The sequence below is a fragment of the Oncorhynchus nerka genome, linkage group LG28, assembly GCF_034236695.1.
Source record: "Oncorhynchus nerka isolate Pitt River linkage group LG28, Oner_Uvic_2.0, whole genome shotgun sequence".
NCBI lineage: Eukaryota > Metazoa > Chordata > Actinopteri > Salmoniformes > Salmonidae > Oncorhynchus > Oncorhynchus nerka.
This window is the reverse complement of record NC_088423.1, coordinates 306168-328904: the sequence shown is the minus strand read 5'-3', so window position 1 is coordinate 328904 and position 22737 is coordinate 306168. Positions and strand designations below refer to the sequence as shown.

General features: G+C 43.5%; 1 protein-coding gene across 2 annotated transcripts; it reads left to right on the top strand.

Moving 5' to 3' along the window:
- The first annotated feature begins 2010 nt into the window (after positions 1-2010).
- Positions 2011-22612, top strand: LOC115118838 (1-acyl-sn-glycerol-3-phosphate acyltransferase delta-like). 2 transcript variants are annotated; one of them, XM_029647570.2, is made up of 9 exons: positions 2011-2213; positions 12016-12193; positions 12383-12552; positions 12797-12958; positions 13268-13421; positions 13564-13666; positions 15222-15297; positions 16831-17029; positions 21100-22612. In XM_029647570.2, the coding sequence occupies exons 2-9, from the start codon at positions 12016-12018 to the stop codon at positions 21174-21176; spliced, it is 1119 nt and encodes a 372-aa protein (XP_029503430.1). In that variant the 5' UTR covers positions 2011-2213; the 3' UTR covers positions 21177-22612. The 2 variants fall into 2 exon arrangements, with proteins under 2 accessions (XP_029503430.1, XP_029503428.1); XM_029647568.2 differs by having other exon boundaries at positions 2012-2209.
- Positions 22613-22737: the final 125 nt, after the last annotated feature.

The window sequence follows — 22737 nt, the reverse complement described above, 5'->3', positions numbered from 1 at the left end:
GAACCTCTGTGAACTGGGGCTGAGGATACCTCTAGGAACCTCTGTGAACTGGGGCTGGGGAGACCTCTAGGAACCTCTGTGAACTGGGGCTGAGGAGACCTCTAGGGATCTCTGTGAACTGGGGCTGAGGAGACCTCTAGGAACCTCTGTGAACTGGGGCTGAGGATACCTCTAGGAATCTCTGTGAACTGGGGCTGAAGATACCTCTAGGAACCTCTGTGAACTGGGGCTGAGGATACCTCTAGGAATCTCTGTGAACTGGGGCTGAAGATACCTCTAGGAACCTCTGTGAACTGGGGCTGAGGATACCTCTAGGAACCTCTGTGAACTGGGGCTGAGGATACCTCTAGGAACCTCTGTGAACTGGGGCTGAGGATTCCTCTAGGAACCTCTGTGAACTGGGGCTGAGGAGACCTCTAGGAACCTCTGTGAACTGGGGCTGAGGAGACCTCTAGGAACCTCTGTAAACTGGGGCTGAGGATACCTCCAGGAACCTCTGTGAACTGGGGCTGAGGATACCTCTAGGAATCTCTGTGAACTGGGGCTGAAGATACCTCCAGGAACCTCTGTGAACTGGGGCTGAGGATACCTCTAGGAACCTCTGTGAACTGGGGCTGAGGATACCTCTAGGAATCTCTGTGAACTGGGGCTGAAGATACCTCTAGGAACCTCTGTGAACTGGGGCTGAGGGTACCTCTAGGAACCTCTGTGAACTGGGGCTGAGGATACCTCTAGGAACCTCTGTGAACTGGGGCTGAGGATACCTCCAGGAACCTCTGTGAACTGGGGCTGAGGAGACCTCTAGGAACCTCTGTAAACTGGGGCTGAGGATACCTCCAGGAACCTCTGTGAACTGGGGCTGAGGATACCTCTAGGAACCTCTGTGAACTGGGGCTGAGGAGACCTCTAGGAACCTCTGTAAACTGGGGCTGAGGATACCTCTAGGAACCTCTGTAAACTGGGACTGAGGATACCTCCAGGAACCTCTGTGAACTGGGGCAGAGGATACCTCTAGGAACCTCTGTGAACTGGGGCTGAGGAGACCTCTAGGAACCTCTGTAAACTGGGGCTGAGGATACCTCTAGGAATTTCTGTGAACTGGGGCTGAGGATACCTCTAGGAACCTCTGTGAACTGGGGCAGAGGATACCTCTAGGAACCTCTGTGAACTGGGGCTGAGGATACCTCTAGGAATTTCTGTTTAATAAATATCTAGTACCCTCTACTGGCTCTCATGAGGATGTTTTTTGATTCCAAGGCCATGGCATCGAGCCTTCTCTCTTCACGCTCTCTCTCAGATTCCACTATTAGATGCCTTGTATGAGACCGTTGCTTCTACTTTTGGAACAATGAGAGAGAAATAACCTAGGTTCACTAAATGTAGATATCTTCATTCAAGGAAATAACTATGGAGGGAGAGGCTGTAGGCATACCATCACTCTGCTGTCAGCCACTGTTCTAGAAGATTTTCTAAATAAGTCCAACAGTAATATAACATGTGAATGCTACATAGAGAAGCAGTCAACTAACACACTATTACTAAATATCATAGGCTGATCAAATACTGTAGAAGCCTAGCCCTAGTACACACAGCTCTGTAGGAAACGCTTCATTAATGCAATACACTTAATCAGCCAGTAGATGGAGCTACAGGCCGAATAATGAAATAGAAAGTTGAGACAGAAAGTTCAGCAGTGGCGCTACATTGTTTGGGTTGTCATTATCTGGGCAAGTGGCAAAGTTATATAAACCCCGCCTATTGTTTCCGCACGAGAAGTTTCTACTTTCTACACTTTTTACACACAGCAGCGAGCACATGCAAGAGGGATTTCCTCACATCAGCTGTAATAAACACGTAGGGTAGGCGAACCCAATGCAACCCCCCCGAATGACGAGAATCATTTTGAATTTTCTCGATTACTCGCGTCCTCTCCTCCGTCCTCTCCTCGCCTCCTTTTGAAACGGGAGAGGGTGAACTTTGACCAATTGAGAAAATGCCAAAATTAAAGTGGCGTGTTGTCAGGTGGGTGTTCTGGCGGCGGGTGTTCCTATAATTAGATTGAAGGAGTTAGTTTGGGGACATAAGGACATCTCTCAATGCTTATTCTGATCAACCCTACAGACAGGCAGTTTGGAGACAACATTTCCGTCAGTGTCTGGACAGCTTTATCGCTGACAGAAAGGAACCAAAGCCAGGGACAACGGACAAGGTAGGTAAACAAACTTTTATTATGGTTCTCAAAATGTGTTTTTTCCCCCACTCTGTCATATTAGGCTACTCCTGTATTGTTATTATAATACAACTAGACTACTTGGAAGAGTCCTTGGTAAGATTATTGTTACACCCATAACAATTATTGATTACAATTAAATCCATAGTCTGGAAGATTTCAATCATTGAAATATACTTTGACTTTGAAGTATATGATTTACGAGATTAATGTTATCACCACCAAAATAACCTGCTGAGGAGATAAATAATTTGGGCTCTAGTTTGAAATCAATGTATTTTATTTTTTAAAGTAATTTTGCTCTAATTAAATGTCATTGCCCTGCAGATACAAACCAATTCAATTTGTCAGGGCATGGGCTCTACAAGGGCTCTACAAGGTTTCAAGTGTTCCACAGGGATGCTGGCCCATGTTGACTCCAATGCTTCCCACATCCATTTCTCAAGGTTTAAAAATCCTTCTTTAACCCGTTTCCTCCCCTTCATCTACACTGATTGAAATGGATTTAACAAGTGACATCAATAAGGGATCATAGCTTTTACCTGGATTCACCTGGTCAGTCTATGACATGGAAAGAGCAGGTGTTCTTCATGTTTTGTACACTCAGTGTCTAACTCTATGAGACTGAATTGTATACATGTATTGCTTATAAGCATGCAAAACTATTTCTCTCCCTTCCTGATACTTCCTAAAAGCATAGGTGAGATTTGCAGTGGTGATTTTAGCATGTAAATCTTGGTGGGCAAAAAAAACATGTGGGATGCATGCCAGCAAAGCCACAATACATGAATTGCACTATAACGGTGACAAACTGTGACCACAAACTGTTAGGGCCTACATAAAGCTGTCCCAACAGCAGTCTCAACATCTTACCACTGCTACACCTGGCTATCAGTGGAGCCTTATCTGACAGCGAAACAGTTCATTCGGCCTCGTTTACTGCCTTTCGAAAAACAGCTGACATGGCTGACTTGCTTAAACAAATGTGGTTTCTACTGACAATTGAGATGTACAAACTATGGCATAAGGGGACGACAAGCGGATAAGAGGCAATCCGTAATTTAGATTAAGACATTATTAATGAGGGAGCTAGGACAGATGTAGTCAATATAATTATTTGTTCAGCACTTTTGAAATTTACAGCGACAGAAATCAGAACATTGGTCGTTCTTACAGTGTTCTCCCTGTACACCAAGTCAGAACCGTAGAAAAATAAAGGGGGCATATAAGCAGACAATAAGCTCTTACAATATTTGCTAATTACATTTATCAAAAACAGGTTAAAGGCTACATGTGCACTAGTAAGTCGGAACAGTAGGTGGAATTTAAGAGATGGAAATATGGGCTCCCAAGTGGCGCAGCGGTCTAAGGCACTGCATCCGTGCTAGAGGCATCACTACACTAGAACTGCCAAAGGGGGCGGAGTTAGCCTGCAGAATTCTGTCTTACTATCCAGGTCTGTGCCCAAACAATTTAAGCTTCTATTTTTAAAAATCCACCTTTCCAGAAACAAGTCCGTTACTTTTGCCGCTTGCTATAGACCACCTTCTGCCCCAAGCTGTGCCCTGGACACCATATGTGAATTGATTGCCCCCCATCTATCTTCAGCGCTCGTGCTGTTTGGTGACCTAAACTGGGACATGCTTAACACCCCGGCCATCCTACAATCTAAGCTTGATGCCCTCAATCTCACACAAATTATCAATGAACCTACCCGGTACAACCCCAAATCCGTAAACACGGGCACCCTCATAGATATCATCCTAACCAACCTGCCCTCCAAATACACCTCTGCTGTCTTCAACCAGGATCTCGGCAATCACTGCCTCATTGCCTGCATCGGTAATGGGTCTGCGGTGAAACGACCACCACTCAACACTGTCAAACGCTCCCTAAAACACTTCAGTGAGCAGGCCTTTCTAATCAACCTAATCGATCGGATAATTATCTCATTCCGTCAGTAGAGGATGCCTGTTTATTCTTTAAAAGTGCTTTCCTCACAATCTTCAATAAGCATGCCCCATTCAAAAATGTAGAACCAGGAACAGATATAGCCCTTGGTTCACTCCAGACCTGACTGCCCTTGACCAGCACAAAAACATCCTGTGGTGTAATGCATTAGCATTGAATAGCCCCCCGCGATATGCAACTTTTCAGGGAAGTTAGGAACCAATATACACAGGCAGTTAGGAAAGCAAAGGCTATCTTTTTCAAACAGAAAATTGCGTCCTGTAGCATAAACTCCAAGAAGTTCTGGGACACTGTAAAGTCCATGGAGAATAAGAGAACCTCCTCCCAGCTGCCCACTGCACTAAGGCTAGGAAACACTCTCACCACCGATAAATCCATGATAAATAAGCATTCTTCTACGGCTGGCCATGCTTTCCACCTGGCTACCCCTACCCCGGTGCTTTCGTTGGCTGGCCCTCGGTTCATATTGGTCGCCAAACCCACTGGCTCCAGGTCATCTACAAGTCTTTGCTAGGTAAAGCCCCACCTTATCTCAGCTCACCATAGCAGCACCCACCCATAGCACACGCTCCAGCAGGTATATTTCACTGGTCACCCCCAAAGCAAATTCCTCATTCGGCCACCTTTCCTTCCAGTTCTCTGCTGCCAATGACTGGAACAAACTGCAAAAATCAATTAAGCTGGAGACTCATATCTACCTCACTAGCTTTAAGCATCTGCTGTCAGAGCAGCTCACAGATCACTGCACCTGTACATAGTGTTCGAGTTGTGTAAATTCGAATCTGGTATCAGGATAAATATAACAATGAGTCACCGATTGTATACTATGTATTTTTTATTAGCTAAGTAATAAATGGCAAATGCAACTTTCGTATATACAGGCTCACTGTAATACCACACAGGGCAGAACAGGGAACTGACAGGATGTATGTAAACCGTTGTTCTTATACTGTGATGGACATAGTTCCAACCCGTCTGTTGGCCTATCACAGTAGAGGCTGGGCGTGGTTTAGACTTGCTCAGCCTATTGCAGGCGTTCAGGCGGGTCCCCGCCTCTTGGCGCTTCTTGGTGTCCTCCCTCCGTCGATGTATAGATTCTTACTGTTCTGGTATCGCAGCCTAGTTATAACAGTTGCTCAGTTCCTGCTATTGTGGTGTTCAGTATTTTTCCATCTCAGTTAAATCTCATGATGACCACCCCTCCCTATCACAACTTTGTAAGATACAGCAAGTCACACCATGTGCTCAATATTGTTACATACAAACACAAGGACAAAGCATCTACAGTTTTGCAACATGCAGGTCACACCATGTTACTCAGTTCTTGTCACACACACAAACAGGCAAGCAGTTGTTTAATCTCATGATGATGCTCAAGTGCACAAATGCAGATACTTCACACAGCCAACATCAGATAATATTTAAATATATATATATATATGAGTAATGGCTATAATGTAAAATACAGAATCCCACAATACCCATTTGTAAATAGCCCATCCAACTACCTCATCCCCATACTGTTATTTATCTTGCTCCTTTGCACCCCAGTATCTCTACTTGCACACTAATCTTCTGCACATCAATCTCTCCAGTGTTTAATTGCTATATTGTAATTATTTCGCCACTATGGCCTATTTATTGCCTTGCCTCCCTTATCCTACCTCATTTGTTCACACTGTATATAGACTTTTTGTATTGTATGTTTGTTTATTCCATGTGTAACTCTGTTTGTCGCTTTGCTTTATCTTGGCCAGGTCGCAGTTGTAAATTAGAACTTGGTCTCAAATAGCTTACCTGGTTAAATAAAGGTGAAATAAATAAAAGATTGACTTGATTCATGATGACTGCTAGTGAAGATTTTGAAAGTATGATATTGACATCAGTCCAATCAAAGCTACTGTTGACCTAGTGGTTAGTATTGGACTAGTAACCAAAAGGTTGCAAGATCGAATCCCCGAGCTGACAAGGTAAAAATCTGTCATTCTGCCCCTGAACAAGGCAGTTAACCCACTGTTCCTAGGCTGTCATTGAAAATAAGAATTTGTTCTTAACTGACTTGCCTTGTTAAATATAGGTAAAAAATATATATTTCTAATTACCTTGAGCGTTCTTGGATAGGGACTTCTAATGTAACTCTATGGCAGCACCCAAGGGGCTTGACTTTTCTAGCTCTACCCTTCGACTTGGTGGTGACAGTGTCCCCATGAGTGACAGAACACTGAGCCAAACACGGCGCAACGCTCTGTATTTTCTGCTGGCTTGCCCTACCATCACAGAAAGCACTGAGCTGAAACGCCTGCATTTTGAAGCTGCCTTACAAACATGGTCCCTTTTGTTTTCTTGAGTATGTGGCTTTATTAACTCAATATATTTTTTACATTATTTGCAAACTGATGTGACACGTATTAATGCCAAAATAACATGCAAAACAGGCAAGCCCCCACCAAAAAACAACATTTTATATGCATGTGAATGCTAAAAATGTGGGGCTCTGCCCTGAATGACAGGTCGCCACTGGAGGTTTGATATGCTACTGTACACAGCCACTCCCCTGAGGTAAATTCCTCCATAGATTGTATTGTGGTGCAGTAGTGCCAGTCTGCTATTGGTATATACTGTAGTAGTTCCCAGAGTGTAACCTAGCAGGGTGTGTCATCAAATAAAATGTTATTTTTCACATGCTGAGTACAACTTTACAGTGAAATGCTTGCTTCAAATCAAATCAAATTGTATTTGTCACATGGTTAGCAGATGTTAATGCGAGTGTAGCGAAATTCTTGTGCTTCTAGTTCCGACAATGCAGTAATAACCAAGTAATCTAGCTAACAATTCCAAAACTACTACCTTATAGACACAAGTGTAAGGGGATAAAGAATATGTACATAAAGATATATGAATGAGTGATGGTACAGAGCGGCATAGGCAAGATACAGTAGATGGTATTGAGTGCAGTATATACATATGAGATGAGTATTTAAACAAAGTGGCATAGTTAAAGTGGCTAGTGATACATGTATTACATAAAGATGCAGTAGATGATATAGAGTACAGTATATACATATGAGATGAATAATGTAGGGTATGTAAACATTATATTAGGTAGCATTGTTTAAAGTGGCTAGTGATATATTTCCCATCAATTCCCATTATTAAAGTGGCTGGAGTTGAGTCAGTGTGTTGGCAGCAGCCACTCAATGTTAGTGGTGGCTGTTTAACAGTCTGATGGCCTTGAGATAGAAGCTGTTTTTCAGTCTCTCTGTCCCAGCTTTGATGCACCTGTACTGACCTCGCCTTCTGGATGATAGCGGGGTGAACAGGCAGTGGCTCGGGTGGTTGTTGTCCTTGATGATCTTTATGGCCTTCCTGTAACATCGGGTGGTGTAGGTGTCCTGGAGGGCAGGTAGTTTGCCCCCGGTGATGCGTTGTGCAGACCTCACTACCCTCTGGAGAGCCTTACGGTTGTGGGCGGAGCAGTTGCCGTACCAGGCGGTGATACAGCCCGACAGGATGCTCTCGATTGTGCATCTGTAGAAGTTTGTGAGTGCTTTTGGTGACAAGCCGAATTTCTTCAGGCTCCTAAGGTTGAAGAGGCGCTGCTGCGCCGCCTTCACGATGCTGTCTGTGTGGGTGGACCAATTCAGTTTGTCTGTGATGTGTATGCCGAGGAACTTAACTTACTACCCTCTCCACTACTGTTCCATCGATGTGGATAGGGGGGTGTTCCCTCTGCTGTTTCCTGAAGTCCACAATCATCTCCTTAGTTTTGTTGACGTTGAGTGTGAGGTTATTTTCCTGACACCACACTCCGAGGGCCCTCACCTCCTCCCTGTAGGCCGTCTCGTCGTTGTTGGTAATCAAGCCTACCACTGTTGTGTCGTCCGCAAACTTGATGATTGAGTTGGAGGCGTGCGTGGCCACGCAGTCGTGGGTGAACAGGGAGTACAGGAGAGGGCTCAGAACGCACCCTTGTGGGGCCCCAGTGTTGAGGCTCAGCGGGGTGGAAATGTTGTTGCCTACCCTCACCACCTGGGGGCGGCCCATCAGGAAGTCCAGTACCCAGTTGCACAGGGCGGGGTCGAGACCCAGGGTCTCGAGCTTGATGACGAGCTTGGAGGGCACTATGGTGTTAAATGCCGAGCTGTAGTCGATGAACAGCATTCTCACATAGGTATTCCTCTTGTCCAGATGGGTTAGGGCAGTGTGGTTGAGATTGCATCGTCTGTGGACCTATTTGGGCGGTAAGCAAATTGGAGTGGGTCTAGGGTGTCAGGTAGGGTGGAGGTGATATGGTCCTTGACTAGTCTCTCAAAGCACTTCATGATGACTGAAGTGAGTGCTACGGGGCGGTAGTCGTTTAGCTCAGTTACCTTAGCTTTCTTGGGAACAGGAACAATGGTGGCCCTCTTGAAGCATGTGGGAACAACAGACTGGGATAGGGATTGATTTAATATGTCCGTAAACACACCAGCCAGCTGGTCTGCGCATGCTCTGAGGGCGCGGCTGGGGATGCCGTCTGGGCCTGCAGCCTTGCGAGGGTTGACACGTTTAAATGTTTTCCTCACGTCGGCTGCAGTGAAGGAGAGACCGCATGTTTTAGTTGCGGGCCGTGTCAGTGGCACTGTATTGTCCTCAAAGCGGGCAAAAAAGTTATTTAGTCTGCCTGGGAGCAAGACATCCTGGTCTGTGACTGGGCTGTTTTTTTTTTTTTTTTTTGTAATCCGTGATTGACTGTAGACCCTGCCACATCTTGTGTCTGAGCCGTTGAATTGAGATTCTACTTTGTCTCTATACTGACGCTTAGCTTGTTTGATTGCCTTGCGGAGGGAATAGTTACACTGTTTGTATTCGGTCATGTTTCCGGTCACCTTGCCCTGATTAAAAGCAGTGGTTCGGGCTTTCAGTTTCACGCGAATGCTGCCATCAATCCACGGTTTCTGGTTTGGGAATGTTTTAATCGTTGCTATGAGAACGACATCTTCAACGCACGTTCTAATGAACTCGCTCACCGAATCAGCGTATTCGTCAATGTTGTTGTCTGACGCAATACGAAACATATCCCAGTCCACGTGATGGAAGCAGTCTTGGAGTGTGGAATCAGATTGGTCGGACCAGCGTTGAACAGACCTCAGCGCGGGAGCTTCTTGTTTTAGTTTCTGTCTGTAGGCAGGGATCAACAAAATGGAGTCGTGGTCAGCTTTTCCAAAAGGAGGGCGGGGCAGGACCTTATATGCGTCGCGGAAGTTAGAATAGCAGTGATCCAAGGTTTTTCCAGCCCTGGTTGCGCAATCGATATGCTGATAAAATTTAGGGAGTCTTGTTTTCAGATTAGCCTTGTTAAAATCCCCAGCTACAATGAATGCAGCCTCCGGATAAATGGATTCCAGTTTGCAAAGAGTCAAATAAAGTTCGTTCAGAGCCATCGATGTGTCTGCTTGGGGGGGAATATATACGGCTGTGATTTATAATCGAAGAGAATTCCCTTGGTAGATAATGCGGTCGACATTTGATTGTGAGGAATTCTAAATCGCGTGAACAGAAGGACTTGAGTACCTGTATGTTGTTATGATCACACCACGTCACGTTAACCATGAAGCATACGCCCCCGCCCCTCTTCTTACCAGAAAGACATTTGTTTCTGTCTGCGCGGTGCGTGGAGAAACCAGCTGGCTGCACCGACTCCGATAGAGTCTCTCCAGTGAGCCATGTTTCCGTGAAGCAAAGAACGTTAGTGTCTGATGTCCCTCTGGAATGCTACCCTTGCTCGGATTTCATCAACCTTGTTGTCAAGAGACTGGACATTGGCGAGAAGAATGCTAGGGAGTGGTGCACGATGTGCCCGTCTCCGGAGTCTGACCAGAAGACCGCTCCGTTTCCCCCTTTTACGAAGTTGTTTTTTTGGGTCGCCGGCTGGGATCCATTACGTTGTCCTGGGTGAAAGGCAGAACACAGGATCCGCTTCGCGAAAGTCATCTTCTTGGTCGTACTGATGGTGAGTTGACGCTGCTCTTATGTTCAGTAGTTCTTCTCGACTGTATGTAATGAAACGTAAGATGACCTGGGGTACCAATGTAAGAAATAACACGTAAAAAAAATAAAAAACTGCATAGTTTCCTAGGAACAGCCAGCAAAGTTAGAGCAGCATAACATTAGTGAAGCTTACAAGCCCTTAACCAACAATGCAGTTTTAAGAAAAAATATGTGTTAAGTAATAAAAAAAAACAGTAACAAAGTTAGAGCAGCATAACATTAGTGAGGCTAAAGACTGGGGGGGGGGGGGGTACAGAGTCAATGTGGGGGCACCAGTTGAGGTAATATGTACACAACTCTGTATAGTCAGACTGCTATCTCATGACCATGTGTACGTGCAAAAACACGTGCCTTGTTGAGCAGCTAGGAGGTGAAACCGAGTGAGTTCTGCGGACTATCAACTATTTCCAATGCTACCACACATTATACAGGGAATTGTTACCTTTTCTATAGGAAGATTCCTATTCACAGTTCTTATGTAGTGAACATGTTTGACACCGTGATCATTCTACATGAACAAGAAGTTCCTATCAAACAAGACTGTTTCTGTCCTGATTCTTGTATGAGTATGTTGTCAACTGTTATGGATCGTAGTGGGAGGCCTACACGATCCTTTTAGTCTTTACTTAGTTAACCTCAATGACTTCTATACAGCCGGAACGGCAGGAGAGCGAGAGAAGAAAAAGTGTAATTGAAGAGTGGCTGAATTTCTTCTTGAACAGCCAGCTCTTTGGAGTGCAGAGAGCGCTTCACTTTGTCAGCCTCGGTCAGGAGAGCGAGAGATGAGTCATAAGGGTAGTTCCCACTGTTCTGGAGCAAGGGTGGGGTGAACTTTGCCCGATTGTGTTTTTTTAAAATTAGCTTTCGCAATTCACGTCTAATATATATTGCAGTTCAACTATTTGGAAATGTCCATTTCAGGACTAATCCAAGACAGAATGTTGAATAAAATAATATTTTAACTTACTCCACCACAGGGATCATCAACTAGATTCAGCCGTGTGTTGATTTATATATCTGTGTGTGTGTGTGTATATATATTCTTGAGCGGATGGTTGTGGGGCCGGAACATAATTACAAATCATTTGTAGACTGCATATCGGTCTGTGGCGGCGGTCTGTGGCGGCGGTTAAGAGTGTTGAGTCAATAACCAAAAGGTCACTGGTTTAAATCCCAGCGCCAACTAGGTGAAATCTGTCTGTGCTTAATCCTAATTGGTCCTGTAAATCGCTCTGGATAAGAGCATCTGCTAAATGACTAAAATGTCTGGCGCTGTCTCAAAGATCTGTCCTCTGATCTGAAAGAACTGGCCAGCTGAATGATGAGCTGATTTTCACCAAGTCATTTTCCAATCAGCGCAGAAGAAGGTGTGGTCAGATTTCTGTTTTCATACCAACAGGGTCTAGCTTCCAATGGAAAGATGGGTCTGGTGCAGTGGTTCCTATGTCACCTGCTGTGCATCAACTATATCTTTATTATGCCTAATAAACATCTCATTTCCTCCCCTGTAGATGGGTCTGGTACAGTGGTTCCTATGTCACCTGCTGTGCATCAACTATATCTTTATTATGCCTAATAAACATCTCATTTCCTCCCCTGTAGATGGGTCTGGTACAGTGGTTCCTATGTCACCTGCTGTGCATCAACTATATCTTTATTATGCCTAATAAACATCTCATTTCCTCCCCTGTAGATGGGTCTGGTACAGTGGTTCCTATGTCACCTGCTGTGCATCAACTATATCTTTATTATGCCTAATAAACATCTCATTTCCTCCCCTGTAGATGGGTCTGGTACAGTGGTTGAAGGGCCAGTTTTTGTGTCACCTGATCATCTGCTATGGGTTCTTGGTCAGCGGTCTCCTGGTCAACCTATTACAGATCTGCACTCTGCCCCTCTGGCCAATCAACAAGCAGCTGGCCCGGCGGATCAACTGTAAACTGGGATATTCCCTCACCAGCCGTGCGTAGGATATCGCTCTCTTTCACTATTGTTTCACTTAACTGATGCTGCAGGGGCTATACTCTAACTTTTGTGCAATAACTGAAATATAAAGTTACTGTAGCTGCTGACACAGTGGTCTCTTATTTACGCTCTGCTAGGCTAGGTTGTGCTGTGTTATGTTAATATCATGTTGTGTGTGTTCCCCAGAGTCTGTGGCTCTCCTAGAGTGGTGGTCTGGCACTGAAGTAACTTTCTACACAGACCCAGCGGACTACCAATTCTACGGCAAAGAGAACGCCATCGTCGTCCTTAACCACAACTTTGAAATAGACTTTCTGTGTGGCTGGACCTTATGTGACAGATTCGGGGTCCTTGGGGTAAGAGAACAGGGATTTTTCTCAATTCATCGGTCTTAGATTCCTAGTATCCTCTCTCTCATTATCTCCTTCTCAAAATGCATTGGAGAAGAACGTTCAATGGCAGAGACCTTGGAAATTGTCCTCCAACACCGTCGAAGGTGGGAAGCAAGGAATTGTATAAAGACTGAGAAGAGACTAAGATTTTCAGACGTTGTTTGATGCCCTTTGTGTTAATGTGTTTGAATAATCTTTCCCTTTCCAGGCCTCCAAATGTTTAGCCAAGAAAGAGTTGTCGTACCTGCCTGTGATTGGCTGGATGTGGTACTTCCTGGAAATGGTGTTTATTAAGAGGAAGTGGGAGGAGGATAAGAGGAGCTTTGTCCAGAGTCTTCAGAACCTACGGGATTACCCCGAGAACTTCTGGGTGAGCCATGAACACAATCAATAATGACACTTAATAGTCAAAAGTTGACTGGGCATTTTATAGTTCAAGAGGATATAACAGGTCTTATCAAACTCCTTATTCCAAACTTTCTTTGCAACTATGTAAACATGCATATGCAGTATGGTTGTTCAGTTATAAGATTGTGTTGATCGACACAATCAATATTGTCACAAGTCTAGGAAGGATAACGTGAGAATATAATGATACTCACCTTGTAAACCTGAGTATGCAGGTTGGTTGGTCAGTCAAAACACAGCGGTGACACTACAGTGACTCTCTGTGTGCCAGTTCCTGCTCCACTGTGAGGGAACACGCTTCACAGAGGAGAAGCATCAGATCAGTATGGAGGTGGCAGAGAAGAAAGGCCTGCCTAAACTCAAACACCACCTCCTGCCCAGGACCAAGGGCTTCTGGGTAGCCGTCCAGAACCTCCGAGGGACAGGTACAGAACCCCTGGGAGCCCCAGAATGACCAAATGCTACACATGTCATGACTCATGATTGTATATCCCCATTATTTTGGATAAAGACTGATGCCAATGATCTTTTGACAACTTAATGTTTTTGTGTCTGTTACCCCTTCAGTTGCTGCGGTCTACTGTTGTACACTAAATTTCAGAAACAACGAAACACCAACCTTGCTGGGAGTTATCAACGGGAAAAAATATCATCCAGATTTATACATAAGGTATATAATAATTAATTTCAGCCTGCATCTTCTATCGCAAGCTTGGCTGAGTGGAACCTGGGATGGTCATTAGTTAGAGGCTAAACTCACTGATCTCAAGCCCCTTATATTGGTTTATTGGACTAATACTGAACAAAAATATAAACATAACATTCAACAATTTCAAAGATTTTGCTGACTTGAAGTTTATATGAGGAAATCAGTCAGTCAATAAATTCATTAGGCCCTAATCTGGATTTCATGACTGGGAACACGGATATGAAACTGTTGGTCACAGATACCTTAAAGGTGGGGGCATGGTTCAGAAACCCAGTCAGTATCTGGTGTGCCCACCATTTGCCTCATGCAGCCAGACACATCTCCTTTGCATAGAGTTGATCTGGCTGTTGATTGTGGAATGTTGTTCCATTCTTGTTCAATGGCTGTGCGAAGTTGCTGCATATTGGCGGGAACTGGAATATGATGTCATACATGTAGATCCAGAGCATCCCAAACATGCTCAATATGTGACATGTTTGGTGAGTATGCAGGCCATGGAAGAATTGGGACATTTTCAGTTTCCAGGAATTGTGTACAGATACTTACGCATGAACCCGTGCTTTGGGGCGGCAGGTAGCCTAGTTGCTAGATCGAATCTCCGAGCTGACAAGGTAAAAAAATCTATCGTTCTACCCTTGAACAAGGCATTTAACCCACTGTTCCTAGGCTGTCATTATAAATAAGAATTTGGTCTTAACTGATTGCCTAGTTAAATAAAGGTAATACATTTTTTTTTAAAGTATCCTGCTGAAACATGAGGGGATGGTGGCAGAGGAATGGCACGACAATGGGCCTCAGGATCTCATCACGGTAGCTTATGCCTGCCCATGCCATAACCCCACCGTCACCATGGGGCACTCCGTTCACAACGTTGACATCAGCAAACCGCTTGCCCACACAACACCATACATGTGGTCTGGGGTTGTGAGGCCGGTTGGACGTACTGCCAAATTATCTAAAATGACATTGCAGTCGGCTTATGGTAGAGAAATAAACATTACATTCTCTGGCAACAGCTTTGGTGGACATAACCGCAGCAATCATGCCAATTGCACTCTCCATCTTCAGATCTGTTGAATTGTGTGTACGTGCACATTTTAGTGGACTTTTATTGTCCCCGGTACAAGGTGCAACTGTGTAATAATGATGCTGTTAATCAGCTTCTTGATATGCAACACCTGTCAAGTGGATGGATTATCTTGGCAAAGGAGAAATGGTCACTAACAGGGATGTAAACAAATGTGTTCAACATTTTAGAGAAACTAGCTTTTTGAGCGTATGGAACATTTCTGGGATCTTTTATTTCAGCTCATGAAACATGGGAACAACACTTGTTATTTTTTCAGTGTATTTTAATGGACCCTAAAGTTCTATAGAATTGAATTGGACAGCTGATATCCTGAAAGCCTCCCTGTCTCTTCTGCTCTCTTCTGCCTCCCCCGTCTCTCTCTCTTCTGCCTCCCCGTCTCTCTCTTCTGCCTCCCCCGTCTCTCTCTTCTGCCTCCCCCGTCTCTAGGAGAATCCCTCTGGAGTCCGTACCAGAAGATGAGGCTGAATGTTCTTCCTGGCTTCACAAACTCTACCAGGAGAAGGTAGTGTTATAATTGAGGAGAGAGCTCACACTATGGACCAGATTTACCAACTAAGCATTTGCACAAGGTGCAGAGTTTGCATCTATTTGTTCACTATTAAACGAATAAAAACAAGGACAAAGCTAAAACTCTCCATTTAAATTAGTTTAATGTCAATACCTACTCTTCACATTATAACTTTGTTCTGTCCCCAATGTTTAATTCACAAACATTGCACCAAACTCTTTCTGATAAACTGGCCCCTGTTAGTTTGATTCATTTTATTCTTATAGTGTCATGCATCTGGATTAGATTAGATAGAGCTTTATTTTTTGAACAGCCAGCTCTTTGGAGCGCAGTAAACACCAAGGACTAAGCTCAAACTCTTAATTTACACTTTTTTATATGATGTAAATTGCCAGGTCATTCTACAAGTCCCTTTGATATTTTAAGTGGAAATTGTGCACGAGTATTGGATTTTAAAAGCATGTTTTATTAAATTAAGTTCCCTTTTAATATAGACCACATGGCGAATTCAGTAAATATGATTTTTTTATATGAATAAAGGCTTGCTAAAGTGCCAAAATTCAGCATTTATGTCTGTCCTTCATTTTCTGGTCAACCCTGTTAAGTGACCTAAACTCTCGCTTTAATATGGTGAAACTATTCCTTAAAAAAAATGTTTTCCATTGAATAGTGAGATCATAGTGTAAAAGCTGATTCTACTCTTTTTGGCCATTTTTTGGTGTGAAACTGAGCCAGTTGAGTATAACACGTTAACCCTGTTACCCATAGATAGACAGGCTAGAAATGTTTTAGCTTCACAAAATGGTTTTAATTGTTTTCATTCAATTGCCACTCCGTTGCACAGAAGTTTCCATTCCCCGTCCCAGGGGGATTTATGGCTGATTTGAACCCTGTTACTTTATTTGGCACTTTGGCACACCATATAAAACATTTTATTTAACCTCCTGAGATGGGAACTTGTTTTTTTTAATCAATTTGAGCATGTGCTCTTGGAGACAATGTTAAAATGGTCCATTTAAAAAATAAACTATTTAACCAAGTTACGACCCACCAAACACTTTAAACAATGTATTATTATTATATTTAACTAGGCAAGTCCGTTAAGAACACATTCTTATTTACAATGACGGCCTGGCAAAAGGCCTCCTGCGGGGACGGGGGCCTGGGATTAAAAAAAATAATAAATAGAATATAAATGTAGGACAAAACCCTCCTCACAACAACACTACATAAAGAGAGACCTAAAAACCACAACATAGCAAGGCAGCAACACAACATGGGAGCAGCACATGCACAATCTGGAACATGTACCTTTGGCCCATTTAGATTAGTACTAAATTGCACTGCATTAAAGAGATTCACAAAAAGACATGATATTGACATACTATATCAGACATACAAAAAGACAGCTTTAAGGACTTTGAACCCCTCCCTTCCCACTTCCTTGTGGTTATGGCAGTGAAGCCAATGGACTATGCTCCTGTTTGTTAGGTTAGGTTATGATGTGCTCATGTATTGTGCTTCTAGGACCAGTTCCAGGAGGACTACAGCCACACCGGATGTTTCCCTGGCCCTGTAGTCACCCCTCTGCGTGGACCCTGGGCCCTGATCAACTGGATAGGCTGGACCTGCCTTCTCCTATACCCCCTCTACCTCCTCCTGGTCCAGCTGGTCCTCTCTGGGTCTATTCTCACCATACTGGCCACTGTGGCCTTCTGCTCTGCAGGTTGGTCTTATGGGTATATATTTCAGAGGTCATCAACTAGTGGCCCCCGAGCCAAATCTGTCCCTTGAGACCAAAATTATTCAAGTTCACTATAGAGGGCTTGCAGTTGCGTCACAAATCACCTAGCAACCACACCAAGCGCCATGTTGGAATTCCTTCAGTCGTCCACACGGCTAGCTGCGTTTTGCTACCACCAAAAACTTCGGGAAGATTGCCCATTATTTAGTTTTTCTAAGGACCCAGAAAATGGAGGCAGTGGGAGAACTTATTCAAGTAAGTAAATATATTTTGAAAATGATCAAAAACTGTGTTATTAGCTAGCTAGTTTGCTACAGAAACTTAGTGTGCAGGCTAACATAATGTTAGCTACACAGTATGTAATGCTAGCTATCTACGTGAATTAAACCAGTTTGCTAGCTAACAGCCATAGAGTGTGAAAGGATTAGCTAGCTGTTCCAGCTGTCAGAGAAGGGAGAGTAGGCTACTCTGGATAGGGCAAGGACCTTTGTGGGAAGACCTCATGAAACTATTCTCCAGTTCGAGTCCCTAGCAAGAAACTGAGGACAGAGATATTTCAGCATAATATTCAGTGCTGTCTAATTCGAGTACAATGAAGCCTGTTTCTTTGATGTTTTCTGTCCTCAGCTACAGAGCGCTATGGATCCGTCTGCAGATGAATGTCCCAAGAGAGTACCGGTACATCCTTGTATGCCATGGATTATGTATACCTACAGTATGTTAGCAAAAATAGTTTAAAAGTGACACATGTATAAACATTTTACAACTGGAGCAGGGCAACCCTGCTGGGGGTGCAGGCTTCTGTTCCAGTACTAACACCTGCTTCAATGTGTCAAACCTAAGTAGTTAATAATCAAGTGTGCTCCCCACTGTAGATCAGGGAGCAAGTGGAGGGGAGAACCGCTCATAATAATGCCTGGAACTAAGCGAATGGAATGGCATCAAACACATGGAAACCATGTACTTGATACCATTCCACTCCAGCTGTTACCATGAGCCTGTTCTCCCCATTTAAAGTGCCACCAACCTCCATTGCAGTGGAGATGGACATTTATTTTTTAAATTGTAAAGAAATAAAATAGTTGGCTATAAGAAATACTTTTATTCAATGGTGCTCATCTCTGCAGAGATGAGACTATTAATTTCACCCAGACAACAATATCAACAAGTCTTTTACATGTTGCACATTACATTTGATATATTCATATGGTTTAAGGGGGCACTTTTGTCATGACGGCGAGGTGAAGATGCTCTACTCAAATGGCACAACAGAATCATTCAGGTTAACCACAGCATATGACAACCATCTCGTATAATTGAGGGTTGTCTCCTTTTCATATCTGGAAAGTGACCAAGTAGTAGAAACTGATGCTGCAGCATTTCATCTTCAGTGGGAATCCCATCCACATGGGTGTCTTGAGGTCAGCTGGTGAACCTACAGTACATAAACTATTTAGTCATTGTTAGCCACTGCTAACTGTTTCTAACCTGGATAACACTCGCCAGTCCAGCTTCCCTGCCCCATCCACCGCTGCCCCCCTGGACACTGATCACTTGGCTACTTGGCTGATGCATGCTAGACTGTCCATTAATCACGGTACTCCATTCTGCTGGATGCAGTTTATCACAGTGCCATCCGTTTTGTCACTAAAGCACCTTATACCACCCACCACTGCGACTTGTACGCTCTAGTCGGCTGGCCCTCGCTACATATTCGTCGCCAGACCCACTGGATCCAGGTCATCTACAAGTCCATGCTAGGTAAAGCTCCGCCTTATCTCAGTTCACTGGTCACGATGGCAACACCCATCCGTAGCACGCGCTCCAGCAGGTGTATCTCACTGATCATCCCTAAAGCCAACACCTCATTTGGCCGCCTAACTTTCCAGTTCTCTGCTGCCTGTGACTGGAACGAATTGCAAAAATCGCTGAAGTTGGAGACTTATCTCCCTCACCAACTTCAAACATCTGCTAACCGATCGCTGCAGCTGTACATAGTCTCGGCAAATAGCCCACCCATTTTTACCTACCTCATCCCCATACTGTTTTTATTTATTTACTTTTCTGCTCTTTTGCACACCAATATCTCTACCTGTACATGACCATCTGATCATTTATCACTCCAGTGTTAATCTTCAAAATTGTAATTATTCGCCTGCCTTTTGCACACAATGTATATATATACTCCCCTTTTTTTTCTTCTTCCTATTGTGTTATTGACTTGTTAACAGTTACACATGGAGTAAACAATTGTCTGCTCACACTGCTATGCTTTATCTTGGCCAGGTCGCAGTTGCAAATGATAACTTGTTCTCAACTAGCCTACCTGGTTAAATAAAGGTGAAATAAAAAACAAATGAAAAGCACACCTGATTTTTAAGACTAATTCATTCAGGTGTTTGTCATAAAGATTCAATTTATTGTTGGACTGGAACAAATAGTCAGTCACACAGCAGGTTATCTTGGCACATTGAGGTCTTTGCCCTGTAATGTCCATACATTTTCCTTCATGAATAATCATGATAATCACTGGAGGATTTTTATTTTATTGTTTTGGACAACAATGATCTTCATATGTAGGTCATATTGTACAATTTGCGTCTACCCTTTTCATGGTCATGGCTAGAAGGAATCCAGCTATTGTCACATTAACGGCATGACATTTCGTAGATTAGAATTTAGGCAGAAGGTTATCTATAAATGCAAAAAAAAAATACTTTTGACAAGCTGGTTGCATTCAAGACAAGGTCGTTTTTATTCATCTGTTGTCAGTGTTTAGTAGAGTAGGTCTAGGCTACCATCGTATTAAAAACACAATTCTGCTCATTTATCCACCCTTACAAAAAAAGCTATCCGTTTCTGCCCTTTTCTTTTCTCCTCGTCTGGGTAATCATGTGTAGTCCAATTGTTTATCAAAGGACACTTTACCTCCTTACTCCATTTGCACACACTGTATACAGATGTTTCTATTGTATTATTGACTGTACGTTTTGTTTATTCCATGTTTAACTCTGTTTTCGTCGCACTGCTTTACTTTATCTTGACCAGGTCGCAGTTGTAAACGAGAACTTGTTCTCAACTGGCCTACCTGGTGAAATAAAAACCCGTACAAAGGAAACGTCTCTGATATGGCCTATAAACCTATGCGTTTTATTAGCCTAAATTCTCTATCCAATCTACATCAGGAATAGTAGGCTTACATTAGTCTGCAAATGCGATGGAGGCATGCAATCCTTTATAACAAAGGTGCCTTTATGGTGATAAATGGCTTCTCCAAAATGTTAAACTCACGTGACACTTGCTAACCGCTAGCTTGCAGTCTAATTGTTTATCTTAGTGTTGTTAGCATAACAGCTAAACTAAACTCGAAAATCTGACTTGATTTACCAGTGATGAATTGATCGTACAGTAGCAAGCCTGTTACTGACAGCTGTCTGGATTGAGGGCTTGACGGTCAGATGGTTTCCTAACTTTTCTGACAGTTCTTCAGACTTCTCACCAACGGTGTTTCATGATTGCGGCGAATCTGTAAACATTTCCCCCCCGTCGTCTTTGCTGCCTTGTTACTCTACAGAAAGGACTGTGGTGATGAATCAACTAGTTTTAGGCAGTCACTCGGCTGTAGTCAGAATAATTCATGCGGTGGTCTTCCAACATGGCCGCCAGGTGGCGTCGTACATCAACTGCAAGCCCTTTTTCCTTTTTCGTGACAACTCGCCTACAACCAAGGCCGCTTTGTGACAGATGTGACTAACTCTTGCTAAAAGGTATTTTTGTTAGTACATTCTCAATCTTATCCATTGTTTACCAAATATTTTGAAACTGATCAACAGCGAGAACCGATTGTTCCTTCCTCTTGGAAAGTACTGAATAATATCGCATGAGCATGCCCGTAATGCCATTGGTTGGTATCGCTTACACGATAGTGTTGGCACAAATCATACCGTTGAAAAAGTTGGTCAAACATTTCCACTGGATACTGTAACCACAGACTTCATAATATTCGCCTCAGCATACAGTATGTTCATCACATTCCTCTATTCCATTCTCAGTGTCGGTTGGTGTGCGCTGGATGATTGGACAGACTGAGATTAAGAGAAGCTCCAGCTATGGGGTCCCACTTAACTGAGGAGATGGCCTTGCAAGATCCTTCCCAGCTCCCAGGGACCACGCACATTACCAATCTCATCCCTACAGCACAGTTCACCTCCAGCAGATAATGAATTCCAAAGAAAGAATGTTGGTTAGAGATGGCATTGCATTCAACTCAAGTACGACAAGAAGGGTGGAAGGTGCTTCAGCTGTCTTCCTCTTGCCAGTACATGAATATACTGCACCAAAGTATTTAGACCCCATGACCTTTTCCAGATTACGTTACAGCCTTATTCTAAAATGGATTAAATAGTCATCGGGTTCTTGGTCACCTCCCTGACCAATGCCCTTCTCCCCCGATTGGTCAGTTTGGCTGGGCGGCCAGCTCTAGAAAGAGTCTTGGTGGTTCCAAACTTCCATTTTAAGAACGGAGGCCAATGTGTTCTTGGGGATCTTCAATGCTGCAGAAATGTTTTGGTACCCTTCCCCAGATTTGTGCCTCGACACAATCCTGTCTCGGAGCTCCACGGACAATTTCTTCGACTTCATGACTTGGTTTTTGCACTGTCAACTGTGGGACTTTATATAGACGGGTGTGCCTTTCCAAATCCTGTCCAACAAATTTACCACAGGTGGACTCCAAGTTGTAGAAATAGCTCAAGGATGATCAATGGAAACAGGATGCACCTGAGCTCAATTGAGTCTCATGGCAAAAGTTCTGAATCCTTATGTGAATACGGTATGTTTTCACTTTAATTATGGGCAATTGAGTGTATTTTATTTCATCCAGTTTAGAATAAGGTAACGTAACAATGTGGAAAAAGTCAAGGGGTGTGACTGCACTGTAGGTTCAGGGCATGCATCCATGTCTTTGTCCTTGCCATACATCAACATGTATGACTAAAGTATGTTGTGATGTGTTAAATGCACTCGATTCAAAATGTATGACTTTTTTGCACATATGAGATTCTTAAGTACCATATAAGCCCACTTCACAGTTTGATGCTGGCTTTAGTTTCAGCAGTGTGTACGTACAAACGCAGGCAGTCCCTTCTATTAAGCTCCTGTGTTAACATTACGTTTGATGAATCTAGGACATGATAAACTAATCTCACACAGCATTTCTTAACGATTTAATATTGTTTGTACATGGCAAACACTAGGAGCAGCAGAGGACCACAAAGTGTGTGTGCATTCAGCAGCAGGGAGTGAGATAGGACCTTTGTCTCGCTCCTCGGTTGGATATGCTTCAGTTCCGTGGCTCTCCAATCGGAACACACCTGTCTGTCAACCAATTAGTGCTGCCCATATCCTCTACATCCCAAATGGCACCCTCTTCCATATAGTGCACTATATTAGGGTTCCAGTTGGGACATAAGTTTAATCTCCAACTGTAAAAATGGGATCCTCAAAGGTGAAATAAAAACGATTTTAAAACAAATCCACCAAAAATATAAAACTCTTTCCTTCCTAGACTCTTCCCCACAGCCTTTGATTGTTAATTTAATGTATGTGTGGAAATAGTTTCTTGTACAGTGTCCTCCGTAATTAGTGAATCATTGTTTCTTATGGACTCAAAATCAAACAATGACCGAGGT

Bases quoted from the DNA above. Each gene is read 5' to 3' on its own strand.
- LOC115118838 (XM_029647570.2), top strand. From the start codon at position 12,016: ATGGGTCTGGTACAGTGGTTGAAGGGCCAGTTTTTGTGTCACCTGATC. The intron at 12,553-12,796 runs GTAAGAGAACAG...TTCCCTTTCCAG, and splicing joins ACAGATTCGGGGTCCTTGGG to GCCTCCAAATGTTTAGCCAA. The intron at 15,298-16,830 runs GTAGTGTTATAA...TTGTGCTTCTAG, and splicing joins ACAAACTCTACCAGGAGAAG to GACCAGTTCCAGGAGGACTA.